At 40.6% G+C, this 18,105-nt stretch overlaps 1 protein-coding gene and 1 non-coding gene across 4 annotated transcripts in view; both read right to left on the minus strand.

The window, feature by feature from the left end:
* Positions 1-18,105, minus strand: part of RERE (arginine-glutamic acid dipeptide repeats) — a 357,124-nt gene that overhangs the window by 191,039 nt on the left and 147,980 nt on the right. For all 3 annotated transcript variants that reach the window (XM_036460929.2, XM_036460931.2, XM_036460930.2), the window contains exon 3: positions 6,813-6,883. In XM_036460929.2, coding sequence (XP_036316822.1) covers positions 6,813-6,883 — 71 coding nt within the window. The remainder of the gene's footprint in view (positions 1-6,812; positions 6,884-18,105) is intronic.
* Positions 1,956-2,062, minus strand: LOC118732099. Its single transcript, XR_004992053.1, has one exon. It is a non-coding gene; the product is annotated as a U6 spliceosomal RNA (small nuclear RNA).

An 18,105-nucleotide genomic window follows, 5' to 3' on the forward strand; every position in this document is an offset into this window, starting at 1 on the left:
GAGTGAATACCACCCCAGCCATTTATAAGCTGACATTCATATCATGCAAAATGGTTGTGGTGATTCAAAAATAAGTCTCAACATGACTGCTCCAGAACTGGGGGAGTTAGCAGCCAAGATCCAATATCACCTCACCTGGCTAAGAGATTTCATCCTACTTTTGACTATATAAGGTTACATACAAATAACATCGAATCTACATGTGAAAAAGACACTTAGTACTGGAGCATCGACAGCAGGTCTTCTTTTTGTTCATCTTCATGTCATTATAACACTGAGAAGCTGTCTTAGGAACTTAATGCTTCTTTATATCAACTAGCTGTGGTAGAACTGGTTTGTTACATGTCATTCCCCTTAAATTCACAGAACCTTCAACCACGTTCAGTGAGGACTGAGTGTGGTTGTTATTGGTGGCTTACTCCAAACAGCACTGAGAAAGTTCATTAATTACAATGCTATGGAAACAACCAAGCAACCTTGGCCTTTATTTTAAACAAAGAAGGAAGAGAAAAGCCGTGGCCCTCCCTGAGCATCCTCTAGCACCATCAGTCGCACACACCTCTCCGTGGTGAGAAGTCGGGGTGGGAGAGGGCTGCCCGCTGCGCACTCACTCTGACAGTGAAAACTAAGCCAGAGAAAGGAGCAGCTCCTCTAAAGAGCCGCCCACCCCACACCTGCTATCCTCTAAGTAACACTCATTCCTCACCCAGAAAACTGAAAACATGGATAACAAACTTCACCGTTTTCACCTCCTTGTCTAACGTTACACTCCAGCAACAAAGCTGCGGCTGGGTGGTACTGATCTTGTGGGGAACGAAAAGAATGAACTCGAAAAAGACAGACTAGTTCTGCAGGCCTGACGTGAGGGACTAAGAGAAACAAAGACAGCGCTGCTTCTTTGAAATGAATCATATTAAGGCATTTTTCCTATCAGCTGGCCTCTGGGATGTTTACATGTATACTGAGCCTCATTTTTCTTTGCCAGAACTATTATAAAAAACTCAAAACATTATAGTAATACCTAAACAATGTTCTGACTTCGGCCACCCTCATGTAAACTTCCTGGAGAAAATAAAAAACCGACTTTTAAAGTATTTTAAGGATAGAATTTTATTATTTAAGTATAGAAAATGTTACACATTACAAGCTTATACAAAAAGTAAAGAAGCAGATCTCTTTGGCTTGAATAATAAACAGAAGGTTAATCTGTAGCTAATGCAAACATTGTATCAAACTATGACTAAAGTTTTTTAAAAAACTTTACCCAGTGAAGTCCTTCCACTGAAATGTTACTTCGTTCAATAGTCAATAAGTATTTATTGTGGACCTCATGTGGGCTGGGCAATATGCCAAGTGCTCAGTGCACACCAATGAGTAAAACTGGTGTGGCATCTGCCCTCACACAGCTTACACCTAAGCACACATCATCGTCATGGTCTTTGTCATTCCATGGCCCAAGCCCTGTGCCACTAACCACTGTGTAGGCTTAGCTTTTAACCAAAAAACAATCTACCTGCAAGATAGGTGCTTTCTATTCCAAATTCAGAAGTAAATAAAATTAGGTTAAGAGGATTAAGTGCCTTGCCAAAGGTCATGAAAGAGAGCAACTGATGGAACAAACTGATGTCAAGGTCAAGCTGTCCATGCACTGTTCCATCCCTAATCTCAGTCCCAGAAAAGCATCTCAAATTCTGAAGTAGCCACATTCAAATTAATGTGCACTTCCTGCCCCACCACCAGAGCAGTTTTAATAAAAGAATCGCCTAATGTTAAAATGGTACATAACGATAACTCACTGTGTGTACACATGTATGTATGCACAAAGAGTGCGTGTAAATGTGTCTCTCACACCTACCAGCATTATCTATGTAAAGATCTCTAACAAAAAATGAGAGGATATAATTACTTATCCTCAATAAGTTTCCGTTTTAAAGAAGGAATAGCTGGTTCTTTTTTCTTTTTACGGACGCTTCCCGGATGTGTGTGTCATCCTTGCCCAGGGGCCACGCTAATCTGCTCTGTACTGCTCCCATTTCATTGTGTGTGCTGCTGAAGTGAACACAATAGCAGGTTCTTACTTTTATTCCACTTCTGAGAAATTCAACTTGGGGTAGAGAGGCCATTTTAACAGTAAATGGAACCTAAGAAGAAGCTACTTTTCTGCAGTTGTGATTTGTTGTGATCAGCTCTTGGGGTGTAACCCTATCAAAGCAGGAATCGGAAAGAAATTCCAAATGCCCTCTCCCTGCTGCTCACATTTGGCAACGACACAAAGAGGGAAACTGAAATCTGGAATCACTTGGTCCCCACAGTCACAGCAGTAACGGGAGGTGCCCTCTCAGGATGACTAGTGGCCAACTGAGGACTTATCTTAGGGCTTAGACTGTCAGGGACACAAAGGATACAACACACACTCATCCAGGAAGAGCCATTACCACACACTGAGCCCTAAACAGCAAACTGGATATAACCACAATGTTCCTAATGACATAGCCCCAACTCTGAGGAATGTCTAGACCAGGTATAGATTTAATAACATTCCAGTTTTAATTAACCACGTAAGAGCCCAAATGAATCAATGTTATTTGCTCAAAATAATACTTCTAATAATTATATATCCTACCTGAAAATTCATTTCATATAACAACTGAAGAATAGATAACTATGTAACTATGTAACCAAAATCATAGTTGTTCTATTATATGAATGAAATTCATTAAGAATCCACACAAAATTGCCATGTAGACTATTAAAGGAACAGCTTTGACTACTTACCTGTGAATGAAGACTTAGGTATGAACTACTATTGCTAGACCCAGACCAAAAACTCCTGAGTATTATACTGAACGGAAATTACTAGTCTCAATGATCTCCTTATTGAGCATTCTCAGAATCCTAGATTATTTCTAGATAGCAAATTAACTCTATTATGCTAAGGCCTGGATTTCTATAAAAATTGAATTTTGTTTTTTAGAAAAAGCAAGAAAGAAATCTTTCTTTGGGGACAAAAAGTGAATGTCTTCCCCCACATCAATCCTATTCGGTGTTCTCCAAAGAGGACTGATATCCAGAAATGCCACCATTGCCTGCCTTAGAACCTACCCTCACAGAGGGAAGGAACTAGATCTCACATCCTTCAGCCCCATTATGATGCTGCACCGGGCAGAGAACACAAAGCAAGTTTTCAATAAAGGCTTGTCAACCTTTACAACCCAAAGCATTCTTAATTGCGCTCTGGGATATAAAGCTCCTTGGTGATACCGACTCATTAAAAAGCAACATTCTCAAAGAAACCAAGTCACACGGTGACCAGCAAAGCTATGGAGTGCAGCAAGAGAAAGGGTTGAGGGTGGCACGTAGGCTCTGGCAGGTGCAATTCCTGGAGATCAGCTCAAATTGGCCAAGGAGAGGCCTTCACTGGGCAGAACTCTGGCTCCGCCGGAAGCAGCATCGGGAGAGCTCAGGGAGGCGTGCACTCTCCCCCTCAGCTCTGCTACGTCCAATCCTCTGCTCTCCCTGGGTCCTGCCCCCTCACATCAGCCCTGCTTATGCCTGCCCAACCCTCTCTCATTGAGGCAATTCTTGACTCATCCCATTAGCTTTGCCCTCCCTGCCAGCTACTCCGTCTCTCAGTTCATCCTTTCAAGCCAGCCCACAAAGATCACAGATTGCCATTCCACATCACTATTCTCTCAAACAGCTAAAGATTTTGCCAACTGATTTAACATTTAGTTCAGAAACCTAAGGTGTAAAGCTGCCTTATCTGATGATCCCTCTTTCTTCCTGCTTATTCTAAGCATACACTATCCATATTCAACTTGACCTCTCCTGCTCTCGTGCCTCTCATATTCCACAGATACTTTTGCCACTGTAGTCAATAAACCCAGGTCTCCCCATCTGTAAATAAGCCCATCTAGAACACTTCCTAAGAGAATAAAAGCTTCCTAATAGAATACACAATTCCCTTCCCTTGAAAATGCTACTTCCAAAACCCTCAATTCTGTTAGAAACTCAATTTTTTGTAACACAGCTTTCACCTACTCCTCTGAAAGGGCAGGTTCTAAATATACCTAGCACTGTAGGACAGAGAGGCCTTATGGATGTGTTTTGATGGGTAAGTGTTAATAAAATGGGAGCCACTGATCCCATCCCCATATAACCTGTCACCCCAATAGGGACATGTCTGAGTGAAAAGGGGCACTGTTTGATAGTTTACCAGGACAACAGATGTAAACCTGGTCAACAGAAGCAGCTGTGTTTCATATCATGGACTCAGAATCTGTGGGAAAACAATCAGGGCATAAAATCCAAAGACCCTTCTTACCCAGGATCCTCAGTTCAATACACTGCATCGTGCTAGTGACAGGTGGTAGCTGTCTAAGTCCACTTCTCAACTCATTAGCCTCTGACACGCTTAACACTGTGCTCTTAGCTAAGGGCATGCGCCTAATTCTTTTTAGAGTACCCAAACATACCTACATTCAAACTCACAGTGGTAAAAGTATTAATTCTAACCAGTGGTGTAAACAAAGAAACACATTTTAGTTACACCCACAAACAAATAGAGATAAAATAACCAACAATATTCCAAAGCTATTGGCTTTTGTTTTCCATCGCTCCACTTGTCACGCATGGTATTTCCTGTGGGCAAAACCAACTCCAATTTCTTTTGTTTAAAATCTTGCAGAGGAAAAATAAAGCATATGTCCTTCTGTTCATCCTTTCCTCTTATAGCTTGGGTAAGCTGAAGAAGAAAAAAACAACAACCTATAATTATTCTCCTCTATTGGGTTACCTTTTTATAAATAGTACTGAAAAAGGAAAGAAGAAAGCGGATGTCCAGACAATAACTACATTTCTTTCAGTAGTAAATATTTCAATACTACTGTTATTTTTACATAACTATGATGTGTGCTGAATACAGAACTAAATAACAAACAAACAAAAAAACCGTAAGGCATAGCAGTGTGTGATTTAGAAAAAGGTACCTAACATACTGCACCCTACCCTCTTCCCACATTGCTTGTGCACACAGCGTTAATGTGTTGTACTAGACCAATGCTGACAGCAAAAGCTTCAGCTTTTATTGCTGTTAATACCCTGAGCAATTACTATAACTCAGCAGGAACCTCCGCCCTGGACTATCACATTATAATCAGCATTTCATAAGCAACGCTGTTCAAACATGAAGGCACCGGCTAACGTGCACACACTGTACAAAGGTGCTTCGGTTCTAATAGGTAAGAGAAAAACCTCAGCAATTTCATTTCACAGCTGCATCTTTTCCGTGGCACACTGCTATTGTGTTGGGTGAACATCACACACAGACAGTGGCCAGGAAAAGGGCAGCAGCCGCAGCCACTAGCAGACAAAACTCCAGGAAGCAAGGCTCCCACCCAGATTCCAATGCCAGTGCAGCTTCTGTAGAAACCACATGGAAGGAAACATGTAACAAATAACAAAGACTCTAAAATGATAAAACTTTGCGTTGACATAAAATCTGAATAAAAAGCATTTGATTTTTGCAATATTAAACTGCAAAGCCATCTTGCAAAACAAGCAAGGAAGTTGAAAGCAGTTTACCAAGTGTAATCCTCAGAAGTAAATAGCACATTTGACTTTCTTTTGTAACAGTAAGCATGTACTGCACAAGCAGTAATTTTTTAATAAAGAAAAATAAATGGCATGCACTTGTTAACTAGATTGGAATATACTAACTAGATATTTGAGGCCATTAGAAACAAAGAAGATGCAGAGTTAAAGATCTCTTCAGACTACTGCATTACTTTTCCTTAGACTGAAATATCACATACAATGAATTGTCAAACGTTTCAAAGGGTTTCTGAAATAAGGACAGTCACAGACACTGATAAAATCTCTACAAAACAGGATTAGGATTTCTCTACACCTAAAACTAGAAAGTGGTCACAACCCTTCTGGTACAGGGATCCCTTTTTAAGACCTAAATGTTTCAAAAGATCCCCAAGTATCAGTACTTCAGTAGTATTTCACTTATCAATTGCTTTTTTTGAGGAAAATACCTAACATACAGGGATTCTTCAGTGCATATTATCATTAAATAAGTAAATTTAAAAACCACAGCAGTATATTAATACATTGGAAAGTAGTTGCACAGGTGTGTGAGGTGCATTTATTTAAGACTGAGAATGTTCGCTTTCACACCTTTGCAAAATCTCTACAGATATCCAGGGATCTAAAACCCCTAGTGTGGGGACCACTGGTCGGAAACAGAGATCATAGCAGGCAACATCAATACTCATGGACCTAGGGAAAGTTTTTAATGAGAAAGTACTATAGCTATACCACCCCTGAGCCAGACTTCCAGCCCCCACTACTGGGGGACCCCAAAAAAGATTCAAGAACACTCCATACTCACTAAAATATCTAAGTAAATTAATTATGGTCACCACCAAAACCAGACTCTGGCCAATTTACATTCTTTTCCAACCATCAAATCCCAAATTTACTTTGCTTCAGGAGCTTCCCAATGGCTGAGAAGAAACAAACTACTTCAGAAACTCAAAGGAATATCGGAAATTTATGTCAAAACACCTATGGAAGGAAGAAACTTTACACACATTATTTACAATATGAGCTTTGAAAATCTAAGTAGGAAGATAAAGCTGGTGGCTGCCTTATGTGAGTGCTACAGCCACCAGGGAGTGTAAGCACTCAGAAGGTAAACTGGTTATCAAGTCAATACGAGAGACACGCAATCATGAGACAGCCAAAGGAACTGGAAAAGGAGAAGGTCCAGAGGAGAATCAGGAGCACGTGAGAAAAATGCTTACCAGTTTGAAGTCTTGAATGCTACAGATGAAATACGGTGTGTTTGGTCTCCGACTCTCGATGTACACACAGTCTTTAAAAGAAAAAGAAAAATTTAAAACAATGGCATTTACCTTTAAGGGAACAAAGACAGGGCTCATAAAGCCACTGCATACATAAATAAATGACAAAGCACATACATTTTAGAGAAAATTTTTTCCTCAAAGGTAATATTAAATTACTAATAATTTTAAGCTAAAGGGAAACAGCCCTTGGGTTCTTTTTCTTTTTCTTTTTTTTTACCACTTTTCTGTTAATTTAAAGAACTTGATAAAGCCTCAATTACTGTTTTCAGGGTCCCTACAGAAGGGGGAGGAGGAAACCCATGGGATTATCCACATTCAGTTGAAGGTACTTGCTCTAATTTACCCACCAAGACAAAACCTGAGTATCTTGCTACCAAGACAAAATCCTGAATAACTTACTCAATAAATAGATGCCTCGTCATCACAAAGAGAAAGGCTTGACCAAGTCCTAATATTTTATTTTCAATTATTATTTTGTGAGGAAAGAAGTGAAATGTAAAGGCGACTAGCTTGAACATGCCATTATAATGAACTTTTCACTTAAAAATCAAGAAAGAGAACGAAAAGTAAACACTTTACTTTCTAATTGTAGAGAGAAGCAAGGCAGCCAATCAGAGATGGAATGAAGTCAACCAAATTGCATTTTCCTCCGAAAGAAGAGCACTTTCTTACATAACACCTGAGCGGGCAGGGGCTGAATAATTATGTTTGGTGCTCTCAACTGCTGCAGTCTACAGGCTGCTTTTTAAACGGCAAGCTGATGAACAACATAAACTGATGAACAAAAACAGATCCAGAGACAGAGAATCATTTGATCAAATCGTCAAACCGCAGAGGGAAGGTAGGGGAGGGTGTGGGTAAGTGCAAGAGATCAACCAAAGGACTGTGTGCATTGCATATAAGCCTAACCAATGGACATAGACACGGGGGGGAGGGGGGGGGAGCAATGGGGGGGATTAAGGACACATATGTAAACCTTGATCAATAAAGAAAAATAAATAAAATAGCAAGTTGAGATATAGTTTTTATAAAAAGCAGCGATATTAAAGGAAGCAAGGGTTATAAAGAAATATAAAAACTCTTCACATTACAATCCAACATCACTCTAAGTTTAGGATAAGAAGGCCATGTATTATTTACTGGGAAGTAAAAGTATCTATAGGCAATCAAGTTTTCTAAAGCAGCGTTTTTCAACCGCTGTTCCGTGCCGCGAGATGTTGCCTGGTGTGCCGTAGGTGCAGACAAGACAAGAATTTTATAATTTTTCACTATTTTGTTTACTTAATATTTCATAATAAAGTAATTATAAAATACTTTCTTTGTGTTTATTTGATTCCTATTCAAGAGAATTACTTTATATATAGTCAATATAGGCACAGAGTTAAATTTTTTAACATTTTCTAATGGTGGTGTGCCTCGTGATTTTTTTCATGAAACAAGTGTGCCTTTGCCCAAAAAAGGTTGAAAAACACTGTTCTAGAGAGTGGCCGTAATGCCCACATTTAAAATGTCCTTGGTTTCAATCCAAGATGGCTGCTCCGGTAGGCACCTAGCCGCAGCCGCACGCAACAATTTCAATAAAATACAACTAAAATATAAAATGGACATTACCCAGAACTACAGGAAAGTCGACTGACTGGAAATTCTACAACAAGAAGCAAGGAGATAACCAGAAGGAAGAGCGGAGGAGCTGGAAAAGCCTAAGGTACCGAGACACGCGCACTCGGAGAGGTCGGAGCCGGAGAGGAGGGCGGCTGAGTGCCTGGCTGGCGGTCCCTCCGGGAAGGAGATAAACGCTCCAACTGTGCTGGGCCCAGCTCCAACCGCTCTGAACCCCAGTCCTAGGCCAGACCCCGGGGACCCAGGCTCACACAGGGGGAGCTGGGTTGTAAGGCGGAACCCAGGGGAGCGGCAAAAGGAGGTCCCGGAGGCGCGCACACTGCGCGCAGAGAAGGGCCGGCCGGCTGTGCCGCGGGATTGCCCTGACGGGAAGGAGACTGGGGCTCCAGACTGCTGTGAACGCCACCTCCAACTCCACTTCCAACTGAACTGAACCCCAGTTTCGGGCCCATTGGGGGAGAGACTAGACTGTTTGGTAGCAGGCGATCACGGGCACCTTTCTCTCAGAGGCGCTGAAGGACCCGCATAGGGCGGGGCGGACGGAAGCCAAGGCTGTAGGCTCCACCCTGAAACCCCGCCCAATCAGGAAAGCTGCCTGCGAAAATGCCTAAACCAAATAGATCACAAAGGAAAGAAATGGAGGACAAAAAGCGACTGGATATAGAGTTCAAAACCACACTTATAAGGTTTTTCAAGAGTTTCCTAGAAAAGGCCGATAAAATAAATGAGACCTATGAGGATATGAAAAGGGATCAACAAGAAATAAAGAATACATTGTCTGAAATAAAAAATATTATACAGAGTCCTAAAAAAAGAATAGAAGATCGCAAGAATCAAGTCAAAGATTTGGAACATAAAGAGCCAGAAGACACTCCTCTGCAGAAGCTAGAAGGCAAGAGAATCCAGAAAATTGAAGATGATGTAAGAAACCTCTGGGACAACTTCAAACGATCCAACATCAGAATTATGGGGGTCCCAGAAGATGAGAAAGAGCAAGGTATCGAAAACATACTGAAAGAAATAGTGACAGAAAACTTCCCCCACCTGGTGAAAGAATTGGACTTACAAGTCCAGGAAGCACACAGAACTCCAAATAAAAGGAATCTAAAGAGGACCACACCAAGACAAATCATAATTAAGATTCCAAGAGCAAAAGACAAAGAGAGAATATTAAAAGCAGCAAGAGCTAAGCAGGTAGTTACCTATAAAGGAGCACCTATACGATTGTCAGCTGATTTCTCAGCCAAAACCATGCAGGCCAGACGGGAATGGCAAGAAATATTCAAGGTGATGAATAGCAAGAACCTACAGCCAAATATAATCTACCCAGCAAAGCTATCACTCAGAATCGAAGGCCAGATAAAAAGCTTCACTAATAAAAAAAAGCTAAAGGAGTTCATCACCACCAAACCAGAATTATATGAATTGCTGAAGGGGGTTCTTTCAGAAGAGAAAGTAAATAAAGATAAAAATTATGAACAACAAATATGTAACTATCAACAAGTGAATCTAAAAACCAAGGAAATTTTTAAAAAAATCTGATGAACAATAGTAACTGTTGAATATAATAGAATCAGAGGTATGGAAGGGGAGTGAACTGATGATTCTTGGGGAAAAGGGGAGAGGGAGATGTGAGAAGAGACTGAATATAAACTGTGCACCTATGGATGAGGACAATGGGGGGTGGGAAAAGGGCAGAGGGTGGGGTGGGAAGGGGGGAAGGAACATCTGTAATAATATGAACAATAAAAATTTATTTAAAAAATAAAATAAATAAAATAAAATAAATAAATAAAATGTCCTTGGTTTTATCTTTCCTGTTGACCCCTCATAATGTAGATGTTTCAGAATAACTCAGATCCTTGAGAACTCAAGCAGATTCTTCTACTGCCTCATTTCATACATGTTAAGAGTCAAGAAATAGCAAAGGAGCAACGATTTGGAGCCATTTATCCAGTAGATAGTCCAGTCCCACCACAAGTGTTAGCAGACCACTAAGAGATAGATCACGAAGAAAGTCCTCAATAAAGGACACTTCCTTACAAAAAACTTTCTGAAGACATCAGAATTTTTGTAGTCCAAAGCCATTCCAGAAAGAGGACTCATTCAGGCATCCACAAGTTCCCAACTGATTTCTCTACTCAGATGTAGACTCAACAACAAAGAATCAATCTGTATGTATGAATGAACTGTTGACCAAGTTTTTCTAGCCTGTTCCAGAATCCAGGATGCTAAATAACTCTGTTCAACATTCAGGCAACATCCATTTAACATGCTTATTGACATAAGAAACAAGAGAACTCTTCCCACTAAGGCACATCTCTCTCTTCCTATCTCTAACTTGGTACTTAAGTAAAAACAGAAGAAATCCACCCAGTTGAGGTGACTCAGTGGATTGAGCATCATCCCATGCACCAAGAGGTGACAGGTTCAATTTCTCATCAGGGCACATGCTCTGATTGTGGGCTCGATCTGCAGTGGGGGCGTGCAGGAGACAGCCAATCGATGATGGATGTTTCTCTCATCGATGTTTCTATCTCTCTCTCTTCCTCTTTCTCTAAAAATCAATAACATTAAAAACACACACAGCAGAAATCCATTCCTATAGCTCCAATTTGCACAGTTTTGGGACACCCCAGGATCTTATTTTTGTGTTCCAATCCCTATGTCAAATCTCTAGATAGCAATTATTTACTCGTCCCACTCACCCTGACCACAAATGGCAGTGTATATGCCCTCTTCTTCCCATTTCATACAGAACAGTCATACCTAGCTACTATTCACTGGCTTCAAAATTAATAGGTCACTTTCTTAACTAATGACTTACCCGTTCTTAAAGCCCACATAACAAAAATTTTCCATTTTCTATAGTCTGATCCCATACCATGTACACCACATCTCATCTTCCACTAGGCTGCATTCTACCAGAAGAAAAATCAAGACCACTACCTCCATTCATGCCAAACCCTTTTCACTCCTTCATTCTGCCAGCACCTGCAACCTTATAACAAGTTACTGCCAGCAGCAGTGAATTCTCATGGCTCCTCTATAAAAAAACATCTCCTTTCTTTTACATAAAATTAACAATTTACGTTGCCTGTTTGTTCGGTTATTTGGCAGTTAGATGGCCTGCACTGTCCACATTACTATGTTTGAGCTTTGAGCTCAGAGAAACTTACTCACTTTAGTGTTCTCTGCAACCACCAAGAACTGGTGTCTGGCAGTCAATATGACAGATGCTTAGACAATGAAAACTATGGGCAACTTTGTTCTTTTTATATAAAGAAAAGCTCTACATACACTTTTCATAATCAATAGAATCATTATTACTATAAGCCCTCTTACTGAGACATAAAGCAGTTATTAATTTGTAGTATGGAAAAACACTTTCCAGGAAAAAGGAGAGAACCTATATTCTCTCATTTCTCACTGCTAAGTTACATTCAGGAAAATGATTACCTGTAAGCACACCGGGATGTAACTTTAGAGATGGGAATAAGGGCCAACCATGAAGACAGTCCTCACTGAGATGGGAGGGGTGGGAGGAGAATAAGAAAGAGAAAGGGAGGAAAACGGTGATGGAAGGAGACTTGACTTGAGGTGGTAAACACAAAACACAATATACAGATGACATCCCTTTGCTTAAACCAGTGGTTCTCAACCTTTCTAATGCCGCGACCCGTTAATACAGATCCTCAAATTGTGGTGACCCCCAATCATAAAACTATTTTTGTTGCTCCTTCATAACTGTAATTTTGCTACTTTTAATAAATTATAATGTAAATATCTGTTTTCCAATGGTCTTAGGCTCCATAGCGACCCACAGGTTAAGAACCACTGCTGTAGAGCCTAAGACCATCGGGAAACACAGAAGATTCATTAAGAGTAGCAAAATTACAGTTATGAAGGAGCACCAAAAATAACTGGGCCCTAGCCAATTTAGCTCAGTACACAGAGCATCCGCCTGCGGACTGAAAGATCCTGGATTCGATTCCAGTCAAGGGCACATGCCCAGGTTGCAGGCTCAATCCCCAGAAGGAGGCGTGCAAGGAGGCAACCAACCAATGATGCTTTCTCATCATTAGTGTTTCTATCTCTCTCACTTCTCTCTGAAATCAATAAAAATACATATTTTTAAATTTTTGGCTTTGCTTCTAAAGCAAAAGAGTGATTTTAAAAATAAATAAATAAATAAATAAATAAATAAGTTACCATAGCAACCCAAATTGATCCAACGCTATAAATTCACATGGGAGTCCAATGCCCAATGCTAGCAATCTGTACTGCATTAAGTGATCTCTATAACTTTTCTTTATAACCCATAAAAATTAGGGTGATCCAACTAAAAGAGAATATATTCTAAAAAACATTTTGGAATTTAAGTCACACACACACAAATCTACTTAATCCTCTTAATGATTTTTCAAAACAAAATAAGACTAAATACTTATAAGAAATATTCCCCTTATCTCATTAATCAAGCAGTTGTTTAAGAAAACTGCTTTATATAGATGTCTATAGCTAGCCACCAAATAAAGCTGTTTATTTGGAAAGGGAAAGATGAGAACTCAAATTAAGAGCAATGTTAAAATTTCAGTTGGATTATATGCCCAGTAATCGCTTAAAGCCAAAATTATTTTCTAAGAATTTTCATGCAATTTATGAGTGCATGGATTGTCTGAGCAGGTCTCAATTATCCTCAACCTGAAAATCCACCCTGATCAACACAAGCACTGCCGACACCTTTTTTTATATAAATATATATAAAAAGCTTTTAAAAAAAAATCAGAAAGCTAGCAGTTCTGCTAGAATAGAGCAAAGCTGATGCAATGCATTAAGTGCATAATGCACACTTCCAAAATTACCCATACGAAAATGTATATTTATCAGATTGAGCTAACAGCTGCTGTAGGGCAAATATATATACATGTATATATTTTTTTAAATCTTAAAATCAGCAAGCCTGAAATGGGCTAGAAAAATAAGAGGCTATCACCATCTATATCAATTATGCCAAAACATCACATGATAACTAATTTTTGTCTTTATAGGGGTGTGTGGAAATGAAACCATGGGTCTAAGTTAAGACTTCTCTAACACCTAGCCTCTGCCTGGGAATGGATCCCACGATTAAATGACTTCAAATTCTGCATCCATGATTTGGGCAATGACACTGAACAGGGGTGTTTCTGGCTGTTTCGCAAAACCTCAACTCAGCTTTGTGTCCAAGAATCCATTGTACCATCTGCAAACAACAGAGCATATGCTCAGCTGAGGAAGGCAGTCAGCCAAAACGTAAAGGCAAATTCTCAAGGCAAAGAAAGCCCTACTTTCTCAACACTCAGCAAATCAGCAGAAATAGAGCAGTGATTTTCAAGCGGGGTGCCACAAGAGGCACAGGTGCCACAAGAGGCACACGGGTGCCACAAGAGGCACAGGTGCCACAAGAGGCACAGGTGCCACAAGAGGCACACGGGTGCCACAAGAGGCACACTGGGGTGCCATAAGAGGCACAGGTGCCACAAGAGGCACACGGGTGCCACAAGAGGCACACTGGGGTGCCACAAGAATTTTTAAAACATGCAATAATTGACTATTTAGTCAGGGCACTGACCTCTTTCCGCTTAGACTGTCAAATTAAAAAATGACAACAGCCAACACAATAGCCATGTGATGTGAATGAAACAAAAATGATACCTTTTTTTGTTAGATCGGGTTATTTTTTGGTGTGTCACAGAATTTTAGTAATTAGTTCATGTGTGCTATGAGATGAAAAAAGGTTGAAAATCACTGAAATTGGGATGGGGTAGAAGAGAGTAAAGGCAGGAAAAATGGTGGTGGAAGGAGACTTTACTTGGGGTGGTGAACACACAATACAAAAACTTCAGTTACCCCTGAAACCTACATCATTTTATTAACCAAGGTCACCCAAAAAATTCAATACAAATTAAAATGGGGCTTTTAATTAATAATAAGAAAAAAAAATTGCTGAAACAGAGCAAAAACAGTCCTCTCAAGGGTAAACACCACAGCCTGGAGCTCCAGGCAGTTTGTAATCCTGAAGCACAAAGGAGCTGTCAGCATCTTTCCTGACAGCCTCCTCACCCGGCACGGCGGACGCTGACTTCCCACGCTGAGCCAGCAGTAACGCCGTGGCCAGGCAGTGCTAGCCACAGTGCGTCCCTAGAGAACTCCCCTCCCCAACAATGCCCGCCCTTCTGCCTGCTCACCTTTGAAATACCTCCTCATCCTTTGCAAAGCATGGCCAGTGCCACTCTCATGTAATTCCCAACAGCTGTAAAGAGCATGCATGAACAAAGACCTCCTCCCAAATTTTACAGAGAGCCAGCGGGTGGCAGAGTGGTGGCCATGGAGCCCAACCCTCAGGACTGGACTGCTCTTCCACCTTCCAGTTCTCTTACAAGGACACCTCCAACCTGCACACTGAACCTTCCAATGAGGTAACAGCAGGCTGGTCTAATAGTGCAGAACAGAAACTGCACAGACAGGTAACTCACTAGGTAAACTGCATGCTCCAATTTTCCAGCATCCAAAAAGGAGTGTATGTACATATGCACATGCTAGAAACATGGATTGACATCCAAATCACTCCATAATGCTACCCACCTCTAGCAGAGCTCTCACCTCCAGCCTCCCCATCTGTACAACAGTCAAACGCATCATCCCTCACCTCAGTAAATAATAATCTATTAATACATGGTAAACACTCACAAACTATGTGAAGAACAAGTAAACTGAACCAAAATGTGCAATCAAAAAGAAGTTATACAAGATCCTAGCAAGAAAGCCGCTCTGCTCTATCAACATAAAAATAAACCATGATGTTTTCTAGTGAGTATTTCTTTGAGAGATCACTCTATTGCAGGAGGGCCCACTTTTAGTTTTCTGCTAGGTTCTTTGTGAGGAAGGGATGCAGGGAATGATGGAGGATGGGAAAGGGAAAAGGAAACAAAAATCGGGGAAGCGGCGATTCAGTAAGTAAAGCCTCTGTCCTTACCCTTACCCTATGTTCTGAGCCTGAAAAAGGTACCAAAAGGGGCTGTTCCTGAAGAGTCTAACCTCAGTGGAAAAGAGGTCTCAGATAGCATATCTCCTTGGTGCCTTCCTTTTTAAACATCATGAAAATTCAATCCCATGTATTCAAATGTCTACAGATTCCCTCCTAATACTGAAAAGCTCACACTGGCTTCTGTCTAAAAGCAGAGCACTATCTGCTGCTAGCTAACACTGATCTGCCTTTATCCGCATTGCTGACAGGGAATTACTATGCTAACAGAGAATTAAATTATGAGAAAAACCAAATGTGAGTGATGGGGGAGGGGGTGAGCAGGCCATAACAAACAAAGGGATTTTTGTTTAAATTTCCCACATTTTTCTTTTGTTCTCTAGGAGCCAGAAAATCTTCCAATGCCTCAAAAGCTTAGACTGAGCCAAGACATCTTTCTAACTTAAAGAAGTTATGCTGGTATTTTGCAAGACCTTCCCAAATCAATCATATACTACATGGACTTGAAAACTATGTCAAACATGAAAAAGCAAGATCATCCTGCCAGCAGTAGCAATCTTATTAGCTATGCTGATATGCTAGATGTTAGCCATGGTCTGGCACTGGCAGCACCCTCTCATCACATTTTATTCTGAAAAATGCTCCTTAAAAAGCTCTGTAACCTATATGGATCCCTATTAGGAGAAAGGATTCTAACCAGTTTAACACCCAGACTCCAGTAATCGATGTGGCCGTCTAATCATTCTAATCACGGGGTGTATAGCGCTCAGATGCCATAGGAAACACAGGGGACTGAAGGGTGGGAGGAATCTATTTTAAAAATCAGTGATGGCCACCTGCCCCATGAAGCCAAGTGGCTTAGACACTAGAGACACGAGGAAAGAAATTCTAGACCGCTCGCACTCTTGCTTCCCTCCGTAACTACCATTGTAACACCCGAGAAGGCAGGTAACAACCCTACTCTCGATTCAGTGAGCCCTTAAAAAAATAAGTAAATCCTGCTATCAAGCCCGTTAGGCAGAGGATGCTTAAATGGAAATGCCGACAGGCCCGTAACACACAAGATTACAACTGGAACGTGACTGAAATGCTTACACTAGGAAACCAACGTGGAGAAAACGCAAACACTGCTAACACTCCGCCCGGCGTTCACAGGCCAAACATCACCAGGGACAGCAGGCTGGCGTGCAGGCTCTACTCGCCCCACATGGCTGACAACCCACAAATTGCACGTCTGATCTGCTGGTGTCACATCCTGCGGAGCAGATTTCAAGCAGCACTGCTCGCTCCCGTTCAGGAAACAATGAGCCGGGAGCCTGGGCTGCACAGTAAACGGCTCAGCCAATTTGCAGCGCTCGCTGGCAATCCACAGGAGAGCCCGCAATGCCTGGCTATCATTCTTGTTTGGCAAATGATTCTGTTATAAGCTGGTATCATAGTGAATCCATTTTCCTTACGGGTTTTCTGCTACTGTTTAATGGACTGTCAGTATAATTTAGATTTCATCTATTTAAACTCATTCAGGCCTGGCTCCAGATTGTACAGTAAATGGAACATATTTCTGTTCAATGAAATTAATGACACTTAATTTTTGTCTGCAGTTCTCAATTTTGTAAAAGCAACTATTCCACAGTGCAAGCATCAAGCTACAAAATTTCCACACCAATTAGTTTTTTTGTACTTTATAAGCATACATACATTTTGTAAACCTTTCTTATAAGATCAATGTAGATATTCATTTACTATTTCTTCCCAAATATTTACTACCAACTTTCCAGAATGTTAGTACTTAAATTATAACTAAAAGCAGAGAAAATAAAATTGTCAGTCTGAACAGATGCTAAATTATTATGGATTTTTTAAGCTAGCAAAACTAAAGATTAAAACTTTCTGCTATATATATACATATACATATTCATATATATATATATATATATATATATATATATATATATATATATATATTTCTTACATACTGTTAGGTGATTTCCTTAAATATTTCAAATCAGTCACAGTGCAAACATTAAGTGAAATTTATTAAAAGTAGGCTAGCCCACCAAAACCGGTTTGGCTCAGTGGTAGAGCGTCGATCTGTGGACTGAAAGGTCCCAGGTTCGATTACGGTCAAGGGCATATACATTGGTTGCTGTCACATCCCCAGTGGGGAGTGTGCAGGAGGCAGCTGATCAATGTTTCTCTCATCAATGTTTCTAGCTTTCTATCCCTCTCCCTTCCTCTCTATAAAAAATCAATAAAATATATATATTTTTTAAAGTAGGCTAGCCCTAGCTGGTTTGGCTACATGATTTAGAGTACCAGCCCACTTATTGAAGGGTCTCAGGTTTGATTTCAGTCAAGGGCAGGTACCTGTGTTGCAGGCTCGATTTCTGGCCCCAGTTGGGGCGCATGCGGGAGGCTACCAATTGATGTAAGATGTTTCTTTCTCTCTCTCTCTCTCTCTCTCTCTCTCTCTCTCTCTCTCTCTCTCTCTCTCTCTCTCTTCCCCTCCCTTCCACTCTCTATTGAAAACCAATGGAAAAAAATATCCTTGGGTGAGGATTATCAAAAATAAAAATAAATAGT

Source organism: Pipistrellus kuhlii, unplaced genomic scaffold, assembly GCF_014108245.1.
Source record: "Pipistrellus kuhlii isolate mPipKuh1 unplaced genomic scaffold, mPipKuh1.p scaffold_m20_p_34, whole genome shotgun sequence".
Lineage (NCBI taxonomy): Eukaryota > Metazoa > Chordata > Mammalia > Chiroptera > Vespertilionidae > Pipistrellus > Pipistrellus kuhlii.